The sequence below is a fragment of the Thunnus albacares genome, chromosome 10 (genome assembly GCF_914725855.1).
Source record: "Thunnus albacares chromosome 10, fThuAlb1.1, whole genome shotgun sequence".
NCBI classification, from domain to species: Eukaryota; Metazoa; Chordata; class Actinopteri; order Scombriformes; family Scombridae; genus Thunnus; species Thunnus albacares.
Genome location: NC_058115.1, coordinates 30,140,145 through 30,159,212, shown reverse-complemented (window position 1 = coordinate 30,159,212; position 19,068 = coordinate 30,140,145). Strand labels below are relative to the sequence as shown.

At 41.4% G+C, this 19,068-nt stretch overlaps 1 protein-coding gene across 3 annotated transcripts in view; it reads right to left on the bottom strand.

Moving 5' to 3' along the window:
* Window positions 1-19,068, bottom strand: part of ppargc1b (peroxisome proliferator-activated receptor gamma, coactivator 1 beta) — a 108,463-nt gene that overhangs the window by 24,987 nt on the left and 64,408 nt on the right. For all 3 annotated transcript variants that reach the window (XM_044362795.1, XM_044362794.1, XM_044362796.1), the window contains 2 exons: window positions 12,725-12,910; window positions 6,658-6,858 (listed from right to left, as the gene is read on the bottom strand). In XM_044362795.1, coding sequence (XP_044218730.1) covers window positions 6,658-6,858; window positions 12,725-12,910 — 387 coding nt within the window. The remainder of the gene's footprint in view (window positions 1-6,657; window positions 6,859-12,724; window positions 12,911-19,068) is intronic.

The window sequence follows — 19,068 nt, the reverse complement described above, 5'->3', positions numbered from 1 at the left end:
TGAACGGGACGATCGCCCGCATCGCTAATGGGGCTACCGCGGCCCCTTTGTGGGCGAGCCAACTTGGCTCAGAGTGTGTGATGATGCTCCTCTTAGAGTCCCATTGAGGAAAGTAAAGAGGAGACTGAAGGTTTGTGTCTGTGTGAAACATTGAAAACCCTCCGTTAGCATCCGGGCCCCTCAAACACTCTACTCTACTCTACTCTGCTCTGCTCTACTCTGGATGACATCCAGAGCTCCACTGGCAGCATCAATGGAGGCCTTGTTCTGTGCTGGGACACACACTCGCATAGATAAAAAGCAGGGATGCATTTGCAATTACACATGCATGAATGATACACATGTGAAGAACAACAATGGCACATAAGTAGAGAGACACACACACAATGACGTGGAGGTGAATGTCGACCCAAACACAAATTATCAGGAGAAGAAAACACTCATGAGGGAGCAAATACAGAGGGACAAGCAAACTCAAAACAGGAAGCACATGCAAATTAACACATGACCAGTACATAAACACACAAGAGTTGACATGCACCCACACAAAAACAGACACAGCAGAGACAACAGAAACACTTGCATCTCCAGTTTCTGGTAATTTGCAAATAAGTTAAAAGGCTTATACGAACAAACTACTTTACCACAGTTTAATGTAGTTATACATATCAGAAAAATCATTTTAACATGTTATAATTAGTGTTATCAATCAGAATGATAATTCAATATACTGTATCTCCAACTACAATCTGACTAGTAAGCACAATAATTCAAGTCAACATGTGACTTTATGGCATGTAGATATATCTGGAAATATAACTTTACCAATTTTGAGTTTGATCAGATTCAAATTACAGGCATTTGCAATTAATTTATGACTAGTCAAGTATATATATATATATATATACACACACATATACTACTCTCTAACATCAGTTTGACTAGATGATAATTAGTGATATCTACTAGATATGTATTTTGTGTGCAAACGTTTAGGTATTTTCTTCTTGTTTTAATAAGTATAAATGAGTAATTATAATTTTTTTCTAGCACATTCATTTTTAGTTTTTATAAAATCTGAATGTTAATATGAGTGTATAAATTAAATCACATTAATGAAAAGAAATGTAATTTAATTTAGAATTATGACGAGTTAATATATTTAATTAAATTGACAATTAAAAAAAATTAGGATATCTCCAGTGTTAATCCAATCAAACTAATACCATTATAAACAGACTGATGTATGTACATGAATAGACACACACACACGCACACACACACACAGAGGTGACAGCTTTGCCTCAGGGAGGTCATCTGCAGTTTGACTTCACACCAGTAGAGGGCATCACCGCACTCGAGGCTGAACACATGAGTGACAGCAGTCATGTGACAGTAAACCACTCAAGTGATGGAAACAGGGGGATGAAGCGCACACACAAACACACACACAAACACACAAACACACATCTGGCAGCTCCAGTAGAGTAAACAGCATAATGTCATTACACCAGGCTTTTCTGTGTGAGTGGAGAATGAATGTCAGGTTGCTATTTTTGATACTGATAGTGAACGCAAATTGGAAACTGAGCGAGGATGCGGGAGGAAACGATTCATATACGCTGAAGTGGAATATCCTGCTTTCTGTTGTCAGGTGTCCTGGAATTGATCCTGGAATTACTGGAGCATCACTGAGTTTTGAAATATTGCATTGCACAAGTGAATCATTCCATGAATCAGGGGAATATGATTTTAAAACTTTTACAAATTAGTCAGTTTATAGGAATGAGACAAAGAGAAGAAGAAACCAGATTGGAAAACATTAATAAACATGGCAGAAGAAAAACACAGGGTCATGAAAGAGCTCAGATTTAAATATAGGTACTTACAGTAGTGTAAACAGCAATTACTATGGATGGTGTAATACTGCAGTAAGCGGTTGCTATAGGTGAGTAGTAATCATAGTGGTGGTGTAGTTATTAGAGAGGATACAGTGATCCCTCAGTTTAAAATCAGGAAAAACTGCAGAATTGTTGCTCGATTTTGGACAAATTGTAGGACATTTTAATTAAATCCCTACTGTCAAATGCTTGCATGATTATTTTAAGTTGACTGTAAGTGAAAAAAAACAGTGTGTCAGTGTTCCTGACATGTAAACGCTAATATGCATCTCATAACTTCGGATATATAAGAGTCCACATTCCCGCAGAGGGACAGGAGGCTTGACTTATATTGGTAGTTATAAACTTGCTGCCTGAGGGGTGTTACCCAGATGACGCCCATGGGAGAGGATTTCAGAAGTTGCAATAGAGACAGATGTAGAGGTAGAAAAATATAGTAGTAACAGCCCAGGAGCAGCAGCAGCAGCAGCAGCAGAAACAGTAGGAGTAGTATGCAATTTTGTCACAGAAAAAGGAGGCTGTGTGCATTCGAGGAAGGTTTTCGGAAAAAAAAGTGTGTTATCTTGCCAGCTGTCAGAGGAATGAAGCAACAACCGGTTGACTGAGAGCCATGTGTCTGGGGATAGAAAATACTTTTTCAGCTCTTGCTCTTACAGTATTTGTGGAAAAACAAGCTGTGGTGACACGTGCAGTGCTGCTCCAAGATAAATCATGAGAGGCTCCTACAGTAGCTACTACTGTAGTCATAAAAACGGCAGGATAAATTAACCATATTTACACTTTCTAGTAACATGCAGCGCAGCAGCAGTTAATCACTAAGATGAGCACAAGCTTATAGTTTATGAACTAAAAGCCTAAACTAAACTTTTGTTATTTTTAGGTTTCAGGTTTCAACTTCTATCTACAGAAACTTCACTTCCATCAAAGAATTGACTTTGTGCAGCTTTTAAGTAACTGCAACGCCCATCTGTCCCCAAACGCCACACCATTACTTCCCAATCTGCTTTGTCAAAGTCAAATTGCTTCCTGTTCCTGTAGGGTCTCCTCCCCTTAATCCTTTCATGGTGTGAAAACTGAGATTTTCTGCAGTTTAGGAAAATTCTGAAAGACTGAAAGACCAAGCTGACAGCTGCATGATGGAGAGGGTTTCTGACTTATGCCATACTTGATCATGTTCTTTTCAGTATATACCGTTAAGTGGGTATTTTCACTTTTTGCCTGTGACTCACTGAACCGACCCAGTCTCATTTGACCTTCTTGCTAGATGGAAACTGGCAGGTGTAACTGATTAACCACCCTGCCATCAGTCTTATTTTGACACAGGTTGACTGATAACTAAGGAGTCCTCAAGGTTAAACAAGGGCAGAGCAGTCATGTGTGAGGTTGGCAATGTTTTGCAACACAACAGCGAAGGCGACGGCGTACGGCGGCTCAACCTCTCGGTATCGCTGACTTGTTTTGGAATAAACAATACCTCCATGGCATTTAACATACTGCAGCAACAAAACCGGTTCTGTCACTGTGTCCTGTTTGCTGTTACCATGCCAGCTTACTGTGGACGCACACTCATGATTATCACTGCGAGGCTTGGCATGTCTTTGGCTTCCTAAACCACCAAACTACCCTGATTCCTGCACTGAACCATCTAAGGTCAATGAAGTCCTTATCATTCCCACCAATTTGGAAGGAATGTCCCTTTCCCCTGGTCATTTTTCTTTCCAATGCCAGTCAGATCCTGTGATGCAACAAACAGTGGCGCACTCTCAAATAAATCAGAGATCAGAGGGTCAAATATGACAGATGATCCTGCCTCCGTGAACCCACGTTAACTGGTTTTTTTGGCCACTTATGGGCAACAGAAGAAGCTGTAAAACATCAAAGAGCGATACTCACTCTCATTTCAGCACTGTCTCGATCTGCACCGATTCCCCAAGAAAAGATCTGGCTTTTTAGCTGCTAAATGCTTCGCGATGTTCAACAGCTGGTTTTTAACTTTTGTCTGTCTGCAGTTTGGTGCTGGGCAGTGGGTAACAGGACTTTTTTTTGGGTGAAAAACAGCTACCTGCTGCACCTGGAAACAATGCTGATGGGAGCCATGAGACTAGTTGTGTGCTGCAAAACCAAAACAATGAGCTGAAAGTCGCTAAAACGCTCAGTAGAGCCGAGGGGACCTGCAGAGCGGGGTCGTCACTACAAGTGACATCTTTCACATTACAAGTATATAAGACTCTCAACACTTTAATGACAAAAGACCCTTATGGGACAAATTTAAATATACATCTTAAATGAGTTTCTGCTGTGACCTTAAACCAGTAAAATAGATATATATGCTGCTTATATAATATGCTTTACTAAATGGTTGGATTGGCTTTGAAACTTATTTTAACAACTCTTAAATTTGGGTTTATGAAACCTGCCGTATGACTTCTTGTCATTTACTGCATAAAACATAGGTTGTAATTTTTGTAAAGGCATTTATTTTTGTTTTTCTCTCTTACACTCAGCTCACACCATATTAATCACCATTTATTTGCTTCCTACCAGCCTAATGAGGTTATTAACCCCTTCAAGCAGAACTCTTGTCTTTTTTTGGGGGGAGTCCTGCTTCTCACAGTTGGCTTCCCTTGAACTTTAAGTGTTGCTACACATCCGACCTCCCTTTTCAGAGCTTAACAAACCTTCACTGGCAGACTTGGTTTATAGTACAACTCGGTGTGTAATTGCAAATGGGAAGCCGGTGCAGCTCAGTGAATATTTACGCTGTAGGTATTCAGCCAACCGGCATGACACTTGAACGCAAAACAATAGCATCTTTGTAGGCTGCTGCGAAATCACGGTGCACACAAGAAAAACCCTGTAAACAGCCCGTTTGCTATGAAATTTAAGTTAAATTGAGGAAACGGGCCAGATTCATCTTGACAAGCGCAATAAGGCCGCATTACAGCTGTAATCATAAGTCGTTTATTGCGGTGAAACAGCTTCCTCATTCGATTATACTCCGGAGCCGGGTACAGGCCTGCATTCTTCTGACACCGGAGTGAACCGACGGGGAAAGTAGGGCACGATATTCACTGTAAAGGGATACGGAAATTTGTTGTTCCAGATGAGATGGACGTTTAGAGTGTTTTTTGGGAGGGGGGGGGGGGGGGGGCGTTGCTCAGGTGCAGGCCGGGGCTGATAGCGGGGGGAACAGAGTGAGGACAGAAAAACAAGTTCCTAGAAGTCTGATTCAGGGAAGGATAGAGGGGCCCAGGCAGAGAGAGAGAGGCAGCCAGCAGCACTGTGTGAAAAGAGAAGAGGGGATGAAAACAAGCAAACACACATAAACTAGAGCACGTGCTCGAAGACCACACACACACATGTTTGGATGTCTATATTTGTGAGGACTCTTAGCTGTTACTTAAAGCTAAACCTGACTTTTAACTGACTTTATCCACTGCCTTTATTCTAATCTAATTTATGGAACCTCCCTGTTTCAACATGACAGCGCTGTTGTGCACAAAGCCGGGTCTATTAAGAAATAGGTTTCCCAGTTTGGGTTTGGAATAACGTGACCAGCCTGCATAAAGCCTTGACCTCAACCCCATCTGGCACCTTTAGGATGAACTGGAACGGCGAGTTATCGACCAACATCGGCGGCTAATCTCACTAAAGCTCTCGTGGCCGAATGGGAGAAAATCCCTGCAGTCGGCTTCGAAAATGTTGTAGAAAGCCTGAAACCAGAGGAGTGGAGGCATGCCGTGGTTTAGAAGTGAAATGTTTAACTATCACATATGGATATAATGTTTGGCTGTCCGCACACTTTTGGCCATGTAGTGTACATCTTCCTTAAAGCTCTGCTGAACAGATCTGTTCTCTAATTTTCATTTTCCCTATTTGATAACCTAAATTAAACACTAAATTATTATTTTTTATATTATTTAGATAGATATATTGGTACTGGCATTTGAAATTGTAATTTCTGTGTCATTTATTTAATTTTAAGTTGTCAAAAATACTTATTTTTGGTAAAATCCTACTGCTACTTCCAAGTTTCAAACTAATTTAGTGCTGACCTAATCTATCTGAAAAGTAATTAAGTTCTTATGTTACCCCAAAATGAAGTTCAGTCCCTCCACACACCCTTCGAATAAAGATGAGCAATATGTCCTCACTCTGGAGGATTTAAAATCTTTTTTTTCTGTTTTTATAAGGACAAGTGGTCCTTAGAAATACAGAAATACAACAAGGCACACACACACACACACACACACAAACACACACAGACAGGATGAAAGGTTACTGTGTGCCTCAGCGCCCCTGTTTTCCTGGAGTTAAAGGCGGACTTTGAGCCTCGCAGGCCGACAAGGGGGACCATCAAGGTTAGCAAACGCGACACAGATTAAGATACTGGGGAGAAAGAGAGAGGGAGAGCATGGGAAAGGAGAGACACAGCATGGTGGTGGAGGGGGAGAGAGGCGGCAGACGGTGTTTGAAGCACGTATTAAAAGGCTCTGCTTCAACAGGTGGCGGTTTTTGAGCTACTTGTGAGACTTGTGATCCACAGAAAAAAAAAATAACCCAACGGTATTTGAGGTGTAAATATCAAGAAGTTAAATGGGGGGTAAAAGTTCAGATACGTTTTGCAAATGTGAGGTTGAGGGACCCCGGGAGAGTTGGAAATTAGTGTTCTGATCACAGGTTTCTCTCCATTTCATTTCAGTAACAATGTCCAAGAAGAACTGCCTCGTCACAGGAAGTAAAAAGCTGTTCTTACTAGAGATGGGTCCTCTGTCTCGGCCCCCAGTGACTGGCTGAAGTCCTCCGCGCTGAGAGGAAGATTGTCTTCTTCTTCCTCTTCCTGGTCGGGCTCCTCCCCCAGGGCGGGGAAGACAGAGAGCCCGCCCACCTCGGCATCCACCATGCCGTCCAGGCTGTCGGTAAGAGCGGCGAGCAAAGCCGCATTCTCCTCTTCTATCTGGGGGGAGTCAAACACAGGAGAATGACAACTCAAATAGTACGATGCAGTTACATATAAGTACAGTCTGAGATGTTTAGAGCATTTCTTAAGTTACTTTCTGATTAATTTGCTTATATAAGGGAAACTGGCTTTCGCTCAGAAGGTCGGTGGTTCGATCCCCGGCTCCTCCAGTCCGCATGTTGAAGTGACCTCATTAGAAACACTGTAAAGCGCTTTGGATAAAAAGTGCTCCATCACTCCTGATGAGCAGGTTGGCACCTTGCATGACGGCCTCCGCCATCAGTGTTTGAATGCGTGTGAACTGGTGAACGTCGGTTTGTGCTGTAAAGTGCTTTTAAAGTGGTCGGTAGACTCGACAAGCACTATATAAAAGCAGTCCGTTTACCCTTTACTATCTTAAGTCATTACGCTTCAAACAAAGTGCTTGTCAGATCATCAGCTGACAATTTTTGTCACTTTCTGTAGCTGACAATCTGACAATCACAGGTGTGAGTGAAAGCCAGTATTAAACTTCTCTCTCAAGCTCCCTTTTTTCCTCCGCATTCTTCACACAACTACTTCTGGCAATTTCTGTGTTTCCAAAGAGTTCAACACTACAAATGCATCTGACAAAAGATTGCCTGAAAGTCTGCAACATTACCCCCCCATCTGAACAACGATTGTGTCTCGCTCCTCTCTGAGATTGGAGGGTATTGGCCCGGCCTTTCAGAACAGCTGTAAACACTTTTACCTTCAGATGAGATCAGATGAAACTTTGTACAAACCGGTTTGTTTTGAGCCTCCTCCCGGGCTTTACATATCAGAAGTCTGTAATGTTTGCTTTTATTAGAAACCCACTCCTCCTTGTTGTGGAGTATAAGTGATATAGAAACATCTATACATAGCTTTGACATTAAGCTTTTCTAGTAAAGAAAAAGCTGGCAATTATCTTTTCTTATAACCCAAAATATCTTTGCATGCTGGTCTATTTCCTCTCATTTCTTCCTGCATGATGCTATAAAACATTTTTGGGAGGAAACACAGCATTTTTATTTCCTGTAACATTCATTTCCTCCAAATGAAAACCACTCAACAGCTAATTGGACCCCAAACACCAAAATCCCATAAATCAATAAGAGCAGTTTTATTTTTAAGGAATACCTTTACAGAGAGAAAAGTCTTGTGCAGTAAATACAAACTAGTCGTTTTGACAAAATAAGATGTGAAAAATGCAACCGCTTCACTGTCATCGACAGACATGGAACGTCTGCAATGTGCGTGAAATTATTGTCCTCTGCTGACAGAAAAAAGGAGACTTTAGGAAGTTTGTGTCATTGCTGAATCCCCCTACTCCTCATCCTCCTTCATCAGCTGTTATTCATTAACATAGGATGGTGTGGCTCTGACCTTTAACCTCATTAGAAAAGAACAATACACGTGTTTGCTGAAACAGGACTTTTATCAACGACCTGCCTGCATTGTCCACCGCTCATATGATTGAAGAGATTGTGTTCCCCCCCCTCAAAAAAAAACCAAACTACATCCTGTGTGCTGAATGCCTCAATTTTCAAGCATGAAAATGATTTGAAGAAAATTTGAAGATACTTGCTAATAATGTAATTTCAGTCCAAAAAAATGTGCTCTTTTTCTTCCCCTCCGTCGCTCCGGTACATCCAGAGAGGGGGTTGTTTACTGGTTACGGAGCTGCTGCCATCTTGCTGAGAGCGGAGTCTGGTGGAGAGGTGATAGCACGGCTGGCCTACGGGAAGCCACCGAGCTCCATTCATCTGTCTCTCTCTCTCTCTTTTTATCATCCGGCTCTATCTCGGCTGCCAAACTATTTATTATTTCATTTACTCTCCTGTCTCTCAGGCTCGCTGCTGCTCTTTCACTCACAAATTCTCTACGAAAAAAAACGTATGCATGAGTAAGCATAATTTAACCGGGACATAAAAATGCTGATTTTCCTGATAATTATATTTGGGTTTAGGTTAAATATGTTGTTTTTTGTTCATCTTACATCATTACAGGTATGGGTTTGAATCCAGCTTCTGATACGTGGTTTTAACATTTCCTATTTGTACATTCAAAGGCACTAATGGATATTACCTGATTATATTAATTAGATTACAAGGAATTAATCAGATTAATCAGATTTCCTGGATAATAATGAATTCAACTGTAAATGGGAAAGAAACAGACGCAGCAAAAGAAAGACAGAAAGTTATATCAGTGACAGATAGGAGGCAGTTCAATTGTTTATTTGTCAATATACATATGATATATATCATTAAGGTAATCATATACAATTACCTTAACCTTGTGTGTGTTTCACCTCTGTCAATTTGTCTCTCTACACTCTCCAAGGTTAAATGAAGTCCTACCATGCGATCACACACACACACTAATCAATCCCTCCCGACATGGGATTAGATTCCGATACGTTACTGTAAATAAGTGGCGTATTGACAGACGGCAGAAGAGAGAGAGGGACAGAGACACGACGGGGCTTCATCTGTCTGCTTATCACTCTATTCATTACTGTGTGTTTATAACCCAGCGCCGTCTGACCGTCTGCTCCTCTGTAAAAGTCTGATCGATAAGATATCGGCTAAAATATCATACGGTCGGGGAGGAATTTGGGTCGGTGGGGTTGGTGGGTGGCGGCGGAGGTAGCTGAGAAAAAAAACAGAACCTTCTTTCTTAACGTGTTATGTATATTTCCAGGTCTATATTTTGGTTCTGGGGCTTTACTGGAATATCTTTGCATGATTTACGGGAACATAACTGCTTATTTATCTTATACTGAGCCCCTCAGTTCAGCCTCTGTCTCAGACAGTGTGTATAAAAGTAAAACTATGTGTACCATCTATAAAATATAGCTTCAATTAGTTATGAGGGTGAGCAAGAGGCACAGAGACAGAGAAAGTTCAAGAAAGAAGGCAGAAAAGACGCATGAAAAGTAGAACTACGAGAGCGAGAAGCGATTATGACAGGAAACGTACGGGTGAGAGACGAAGAAGGACAATGAAAGAAAGTCAGATAAAGATAGAAAAGAGATGAAGAAAGAGCTAGAGACAAGACAGCAAGTAAAATAGTCAAAGTATTTGAGAAAGAAAGAAAGAAAAAGATCAGAAAAGGGATTAAATAACAGATAAATGCGTCTGTTTCCGTGTCATATCTTCCCTTTTGTCTTTCTTCTTGAAGTCTTTATCGGTTGAACGTTGTCAGTAGCAGATCCCGTTAACGAAGCGTGTTGTTGTTGCCTCTTTCTCATCGAGATTATGTCGTCAAAACGGTACCGATACCTATTACTGTTAATGTACAGTAGAGCTTTCAGTCTGTCCAACTCTGTCTCTGTCTTGTTCTGTGTCGACAGCAGGAAGACAAAGAGTCACTCAGACGTCGGCTAATGAGAATCGAAATAAGAATAAAACCTGAAATAGACACAGAGTATAGACACAGACAGTGTTTAAGTCACCTGCACCTCCCATCATGCTTTGCATGTCTTCATTTAACCAATACTCTATGGTAGCATCAGAGCAATTTCCACCAGCAGAGATGCATTACATAGCCGATGATCTGGACTTAAATGCTACTTTATCTCTTTGTTGTTGTTTTTTTTTTTTATTCTCGAGATGCACTCAATTTAGCCTCTGTAATGGGACCACCAGACATCGCCGGGGCTGGAAACCTTCAGACGATCAATGATCCGGAGTCGGCTTTCAGATAGATAAAAATAAGAAAGGTATTCCCTGAATTCATCGAGCCGATACCGAAGCCTCTGGGATTTCATTGGCGCTCTTAGATGCGTCGGGCCGATCGACGCCCGCTTCCATCATCATGTTACAAACAGCATAACTGGGAATTACTTTCTTGGCAATGACCTCTGAGACATGCTGCATGTTCAGGCTTCAGCACAGAGATCAAGTGGAAGGGGGGGGTGGGGGGGGTTGGTGTTTCACACGTGTCAAAAGCAAAAGGAAACTTTGGCTGTTCAACCAACTGACCCCGAGGCCCAGATTCATTAAAGGTTTGTGCGGTTACGAGTGCGCCGCATGCGTTAAGTGACCACATCAAGATAACATGTTCATCACTGGTTTTGCCAAACGACATGGGTCAAAAAATAACTTCTGCTTTTGCTTAGTCATGCATGTGTATGCATATACATAAAATTAAACAAATATTATGATGTGGTCATACTGTACATATTTTCTTTGCTGGTACAATAAAGCCAAATCAAGACTGTATTATTATTTTGTCTGGCTACTCTTCAAACTCTGATGTAGAGGATATTTCAGAAAATATGGTGAATTTGTCTAAATCTGACAAGTGTGACATTGGGCACATGATGAAATCTCCTTAGAAACTTAGAAAGAACTTTTTGATGCTGCTGTTTGGATTCTGCATCTCTTACTAAATGTACTGAAGGACGGACTGCACAAACATATCAAAGAAGAAGACAGGAGTCGTTCTAAAGACCACCCTGAATCACCAGTTTGAAATCCCTGAGCATCACCATAGCACTGTACCTCATTACTGGCACAACACATACTCCCCAATTAATTGTAAAGCATACGTTTAACAAGTATCCTGAGCAACAGGTTCAGCTACTCAGAAAGGTTTCTGTCAGTGCTGGAATATTGATGTTGTGTTTAGGGTCCAGCAGCATGTTGTTCCTAAATCAGATTAGACCCCAGAACTTTCCAGTTATAATGGGGCTTCAGGGTGCCAACTCTTTGGATTAGCCTTAAGCCGGAAACAATCTGATCTTGAATTTGCTGAAAAAGGAGGTTCTGTCCTTGTACACGGGTTTATTTGTGCCTGTCGAACCGTACCTGTTCATCAATTGCATCAATTTTGTCTTGAGGCAAAATCCAAACATGCAAAGCTGTTAAATATCTGCTTGTCTGTCTTACAAGTGTGATACTGTGTGTTCTAAAGGAACATGAAAGCAATGTTTTCACTAACTGACCTAAAATACCTGATGTTGGACTTTACTAGGTGCATGTGAAAATTGCATAAAGGCTCAAGAAAAAGTAATTATCTGTCAGTATGATTCAAGGGAAATTTCGTCACGTTTTATGTGGATGTCCAATCAGTGTTGATGGTAAATGCAGTCAGTTGAAGCAATAAAGTCTTCAGTGTGCGCTATACTGACCGAGAAAGCTGAGTTTTCCTGCTCATTGAGCTGTTCTGGCAGTACCTACATGTACCAGGATGCATTGCAGCTATTGCAGCCACAGCTTCGGCCCCTCTACGCTGCATTTCTTCGGCCATAAACTCTGGCTCAAATAAATAGTTGAATATCTAAGTCAGCCAAAACACTGTCAAATGTATCCTTGTCTGTAACATCCTCTGTGTTCATATTTTGGGATACAATTTTCACTATTGGAAACGTAGGTAGTTTGTAATACAAGTGAAGAAAACAAGGAAGTTTTGTTTTTGAGTGGCATCTGGAGAAAGTCCCCTGGCTACCCTGAGGCGGAGACTAGAAATCCAAGCTGAAATAACCTGTAGTTCTTCCTTGGCCCCAAATATGTCACTTTACACGTCAAATGACAGCGCTGGTGTCGGAAGAACAACAGATTTTACAACTGCGCCCCAGAGACAAAGAACATTGTCAACAACTGCAGGCCTTTTTCACATTATATCCCTAATTTGGAAAGCTAGAGATACGGTTGGAAATCAGCGAAATGGTCCTTTAACCAACTTTCAATAAATCTTATTATATTTAATGATTTTTTTAATTATAACATTTATAATCAGCACATAACTGCAATCATTTAGCAAGTTGGCATTTGATGAACTATATGTCCAAGGTTGGAAGCGGTCCTTCATTAGCTGTATCTTCTTGTACATGTATTTTGGGTGAAAGCCTCACCTCAAAGAGCTCATCTGCTGTACTGTAGTGGATGGAAGCCGGTGACGCATCCGCCGGCTGATCGTTGCACCATTGCAGCTCGCTGAGACAGTTGACGCTGTCGAAGTCGCTGGTGTCCAGCTGGGAGAGGTCGATGTCCGGGAAGTCAGTGTCCAAACGGTCCGAACACACCTCCTCCTCCCCATACTGAAGATGGAAAAAGAGAGGAAGAGAGAGGGAAAGGTCATGTTAGTCAAACATCGAGATTAAAGCACATCTCCCAGGCGGGTTTGTTCTTTTTTTGGGGATGCGACAAAAGTGCATGAGTCACTTTGTAAAACGTGAACATTACAGCTGGAGAGATCCTCGGTGTGATATGAACAAGTTCGCCTGCGTCACTCTTGTCTCACACTTTGCTCTTTTTATGTGGCCACAAAGGAAATTATTGCTCCCTGAATTGAAACACAAACTATGAAACATGAGAAATAATTTGGCTCCCTGTAAGACGCTGCCACAGTTGGTGTTTTCTCTGAAGTCCGTTGCTCGGCGTCGGCTCTACCATTGTTAGAATTAGGGGTTTAGTTCCCATTGGGCCACCCTTTCTAAAATATGTATGCAGTTGAAGTACTGTGAGGCACTTTGGATAAAAGCCTCCATCATCTGGCATATACTGTATATTATTACACTGTTCACTGTCGGAGTCACAAGAAGCTCTCATCAACAGCCCCTCATCTCTCAACAGCTACTCATTACAGATAATGAGACTTCCATGTTAGAGGAGGTTCGACACTGAAACCAATAGAGGCATCTGCCCAGGCACAATGCAGGATTAGACAGAAAATAATGTCACACACACACACCAGTCGTCATTGTGGAGGCGTCTCCGTGCATTTATCCTGCACATCTACCCGTGGCTAACAACAAAGTGCAACCATGACCCAAGAGTCTTCAGGTGATTAGTTCCCCTTCATTGGCTGAGGGGGTGTTTAATCAGTGAAATGAGCTGCTCTGTTTAGTCAGTTTATAATCTGTGAACTCTTTGGTCATGGTAGCAAATGTTTTTTTTTTTTTTTTGCAGTCAGCAAAGTTTCCAGATAATTTGTGAACTGCGTAGTATTTTAAAAAGTAAATAACTTGCACTGTACACAAAAAAAAATGTCAGACAAGGCAAAGATGAGGTTGAGGAGATAAAACTAGACCCACAAAGTAAGAGCAGTGAAGATTATGTTGCTAAAGACTGCATTGCTTTACTATTGCGACTAGTACTGTAACAATTAATCAGTTAGTTGATCTAAAGAAAATTAATCACCAACTATGCTGATACTTGATTCATCATTTTGAATCATTTTTTAAGAAAAAATGCCCAAATTCTCTAGTTTCAGCTTCTCAGATGTGAATATTATCTGGTTTCTTTGGTCTTCTTCAATAGTAAACTGAGTATATTTGGGTTTTGGACTGTTAGTCAGGACAAAACAAGACACTTCAGTTTGCATCTTGGGCTTTGGGAAACAGTGATCGAAATTTTTCACCATTTTCTAACATCTTATAGAGCAAACAATCAATTAATTGAGAAAATTATCAACAGAGTAATCGATAATTAAAATAATTGTTAGTTATAGACCTAATGGCAACTTGTTTTCTTTAATTCACTGATGACTTCTTAATAATGTCTGTGTAATAATTACACTGAAATTAAACCGTGTATACTTTTGACGGATGGATCCCCATTAGGGAAACTCCGTATGAAACCCAGGAATCACTTAAGTCCCTTTAACTCCAACACAGAGCCTGCCACCCCCATCATGAATCCATGGCACACTCTCATAATCCCCTGGAACACCTTTTAAAACTTTTGTAAGCCTTTCAAGTAACCCTGAAATCCTCTCCAGGACCCCTGTAACCCCCCCCCCCCCAGCACCTCAGGACTGCACAGCACCTATGGAGTATCTTTAAAACTTCCTCAGGAACCCCTCAACTCTTCTCAAGAACTTCTAAAACTTAAAGAATGTCTCAAACCCCTTCAAAGACTTGTGGAGCTCCTGTCAAGAGACTCTAAAACCGCCTCAAGAACCCCTACAACACCCCAACCCACTCACCAAGACTCCTAAAACTATATAACCCCATAAAGAACCTTTTAAACCCCTTCAAAAAACCAATGAGACCCTGTCAAGAATCCCTAAAATGCTCCCATGGACACATGGAAACCCTTTGCAAACCTCTGGAACACCATCAAGAACTCCTCAACCCCCCTAAAGAAACACTGGGACCTTCTCAAGAAGTCAAGACAGAGAATTATCAGCTACATGGTCTGCAGTCATAATACATGGCTGAGATTCAGACAAAAAACATTGAGCCATATCATTGTGAGAACAGAAGAAAAGAGAAGAGCAGGGAGTGTGTGTACGTGACTCAATGTGCGAGGAAGTGGTTATATGGTCTCTTGAGGGAGGTGAATGAGGGAGGGAAAATTTGGGGATGGAGGAAAGAAGAGTGTAAGAAGGAGGGAACCTTTGGGAACAGGGAGCAGTCAAACTGGAATTTTACAAGGAAGTCAAGCATTGTGTACTTCTACTGAAAATGTGTGTTTTTGTGTGTGTGTGCTCTTTCCACAGAAGAGCAGGAGATCAATGTCCTATTGTATGTGTGACGAGGAAACATGCTCTGTTAATGGTCTCTCAGTCTGTCTCTGTCTTATACGCCTACACACACACACACACACACACACACACACACCCATCTCCATTCATCTCACTGGGCAAGCAGACAGGGTCGACCAGTTACACCAACTACCTCAAACTGAATTCACTATCAGGTTTCCTCAGTATTCATCTCAAACTGAATGACTAAGCCAAGCACAAAGCTACTGTTTCCAAAGTCAAGAATGAACTTCACACTCATGAGTAAACAAATTTGTCTCATAACTTGAAATAACTTCAGCCTAATTTAGTTCTGGTGAGAATATGACACGCAGAACTGGTATTGATATATATTTCTGGCTATTTATGGTCACATGTTTTTAGCCTGACAGTGTACGTGTCGCAGCCTTTTATAGTGAATGAACATTACTCAGCCACTGATATATTTTTAAAACGCACATATGAACAGGCAACAAAGCGGAGCAGCTGTGAAACTACCACAAAACGGAAACAAAGTCTGCCGCTTTGAGAACATTTTTTTAAAAACAGACATTTTAAGTATATTCTGTGTAAACTATTTTAAAATATTATCACAGTGCTTAGTTACAATACAGTCATTGATGTCTGGAAAACTGTTAAAATTGTCCTGGTGTAGCTTAGCTAGCTAACGTTAGTGTTGCTTACAGTTTAGATGTTTATATTTTCATGATTAATAAATCAACTAACTACAAGTATTCATTATCTATCAAAATTTTGTTTAGGTTTAATGTTCAACATGTAAACAGGATTAACTACCATATTTTCATCATTTTGTTTAGCTGTTTTATGTAAAATTGGATCACGGCTAGATTTGCTGCAGAAGCTAGCGGCTAGCTAAGCATCGAGTCCTCCTATGAAAACAGAATGGTTTACTTTCAACAATCAATAACAACAGTTTACACATTGGATTTGTCATGAATTTATAATTTAATGCTAATTATCTCTTTGGAAAACAGCTTCTACACAGCAGTACATGATCATCAATCTCTATCTCGTCTCTTCCCTCCCTGCAGTTCCCGTCTCATTATTTTATGCATGTCTCACTGTGTGTTTTAATCTCAATGTACTATTTATGGTTTTAAAATACTGCTTACTTTTTCATAGATTCGGAACATATAATACTGATTACCGCAGATGTGTCAGATAAAAGATAAAGTTCATCTTATTTCTCATCACTATGACCACCAAAGTACTTCATAATCCCACACATCCGCGTACACAAACACACACCGTCTTCTCCCCATCATCCAGCAAACCAGGTCCAACTTTAGTTATTTAATCACTAAAATATCATGCTGTATTTATGATCAGTGCTCCCGACTCTTTGATCTACGACCTCATACAACGCCAAGTACAACCGTCCCTGCGCTGCCTCACAGTGTGTGTTTATTTGATCTGTCTGAGGAGTGTTTATTTGGGTCAAGGAATGGATAATATGAGCTGATATCATTTAAGGTTTCATAAATTACTGAGCAGAGTTACACAGTAGACCAGAGGAGAAATAATAACAAAGAGCCAATCAGCAGAGTGGTGTGAGGAGGGGAGGATGAGGGGATAGAGAGAGAGAGAGAGAGAGAGAGAGAGAGAGAGAGAGAGAGAGGAGAGTAAAGGGGAAAAAGGAGGAGGGAGACAGAGCAGAGGAAAGGAAAGAAGTGGATGCAAGAATTAAGAGAAGAAAAAGGATGGGAATGGGAAAGATTGTGAGAGGGAGAAAAAGAGAGATGTGGGTCAGAAGAGAGAGAATAAAAGAGCGAGAGAGGAGGAGCGATGGATGGAGAGAAGGAGGAGGAGGAGGAGGAGGAGGGAAGTCGTGACTTGGTAGAAAACCATAAAGAGGAGGGGAAGGAGGGAGGAGGATGTCCTCTATAAGACCCTCCCATTGCTTCCTCTCCCTTCAGTTGCTAATGCAGGTGTGTGTTTTCACCTCACTGTGTGTGTGTGTGTGTGTGTGTGTGTGTGTGTGTGTGTGTGTGTGTGTGTGTGTGAGATACTGTTAGCATGCAGGTCACATCCCTCTCACGTGCGCCCTACACCACTCACTCGCTCAATACATCCTTCCTTCCCTCTTTCATCTCGTATCTTCTGCTCTCTCTTCAGTATCCCTCTTTGACTTCTCTTTCCTTCATCTGTTCCTTTTTCTCTCCATTCAGTCTTTTTCTCCTCTCCTTTTCCCTAAGCATCCCCCTCCTTCTCTCCTCTTTATTTTTGCTTCTTTCCTCTTCATCCATCCATCTTTTCTCCTCTCTTCCTTTCCCCGCTTCCCTCCATTCCTCTCCTTCAGTTTGGTCGTTTCTCATCTCCATTCCTGTTCCTCTTTTCTTCTCATTCCTCTGCTCTGTTTTCTCCTCTCCTCTATCTTTAAACTTTCTACTCGTTTCCTGGCGCCGTTTTTCTTCTTTATTTCTCGCTTGTCATCGTTCCTCTCCTCACAATCTATTCTCTCTTTCTTTCTTTCACAGTTTTCTTTAATCTTTTTTTTCATCCATCTGCCTCATCTTCCACTTTCTACTCAACATCTCTCATCTCCCTCCTCACCCCTCATCTTCTCCTTCTCTTTTCTTTCCTCTTTTCTACCCCTCAGTTTGTTGTTTCCTCTTCCACTCTTTTCCCTCTCTTCCTCTGTTCTTCCCTCCAGTCTTTTCCTCTGTCCTCCTTCCCTCTTTCCTTTTTCCTTCTTTCTTCCTTTTATCCTCTATCCTCTCCTCCCTCTCTTCTCTTTTTCCACTTCCCTTTCTTGCTCGGTCCTCTCTTTCATCCCTCTTCTCCATCATCTGCTCCCTTCTTATTCTCTCCATCCATCCTTCCATCTCTCTCTCTCTCTCATAAACTCGGAAGACAAGCTGATTGATTTCTTTTTTTTTTCCCACTGAGCCCTTCTCTCTCTCTCTCTCTCTCTCTCTCTATCTCTCTCCTCCGTCATCGCTCGCTCTCTCCCCTACTTCTCTCCATCGCAGCTGTCAATCAATAAAAACATCCTTGGGCACGACACACACATTCCCAAACACACACACACACACAGAATGAACAGCACATACACATGAACACATGGCAACTGTCATGTGATGTCATCTGCGTCACATACCAAAGCAGCGATCCTCTGCCTTATATGACGCTCTGCTGGTTTGTCTCTGTCACACCCACTCAAACACAAGTATAGGCAGAGATTGCCACTTGTCACATGTTAACACACACACACACACACACACACACACACAAAGAGACATCCCGCGCATTTATAATTTAAAAACACACATGCACGTACAAAACAAGTAAACACTACACACAAGACAACACACGTGAAGTGTCTGAACATCCTCTCTGCAGCAGCAGAAGGTGACAGGCGTCCAGTGAATGTGACTGCGGCGTGTTCCCAACGCCGCGCTGACTCTGAATAATGATGAAGCCCCCCGACAGCTACACAACATGAGTCACAGATGCCGGGAGGAGGAAACAGGCAGCCGAGCAGCTCAGCGAGGAGCGATGCCTTCTCTGTTTTTATTTCCTTTTTTTTCTAGCAGTTCTAAATCGTACATCTGAGCGTCATGTCGTATTTATTGTGAGCGCAGTGACCTCTGACCTCTTTAGGAATATATTATCCATAGGAATAAAGGAATATCAAATGAATCAGTGTGTTTCAAACACTTTGTCACGGTTTAAAGTGTCAGTAACATTTTGAAAAACTGACGAATT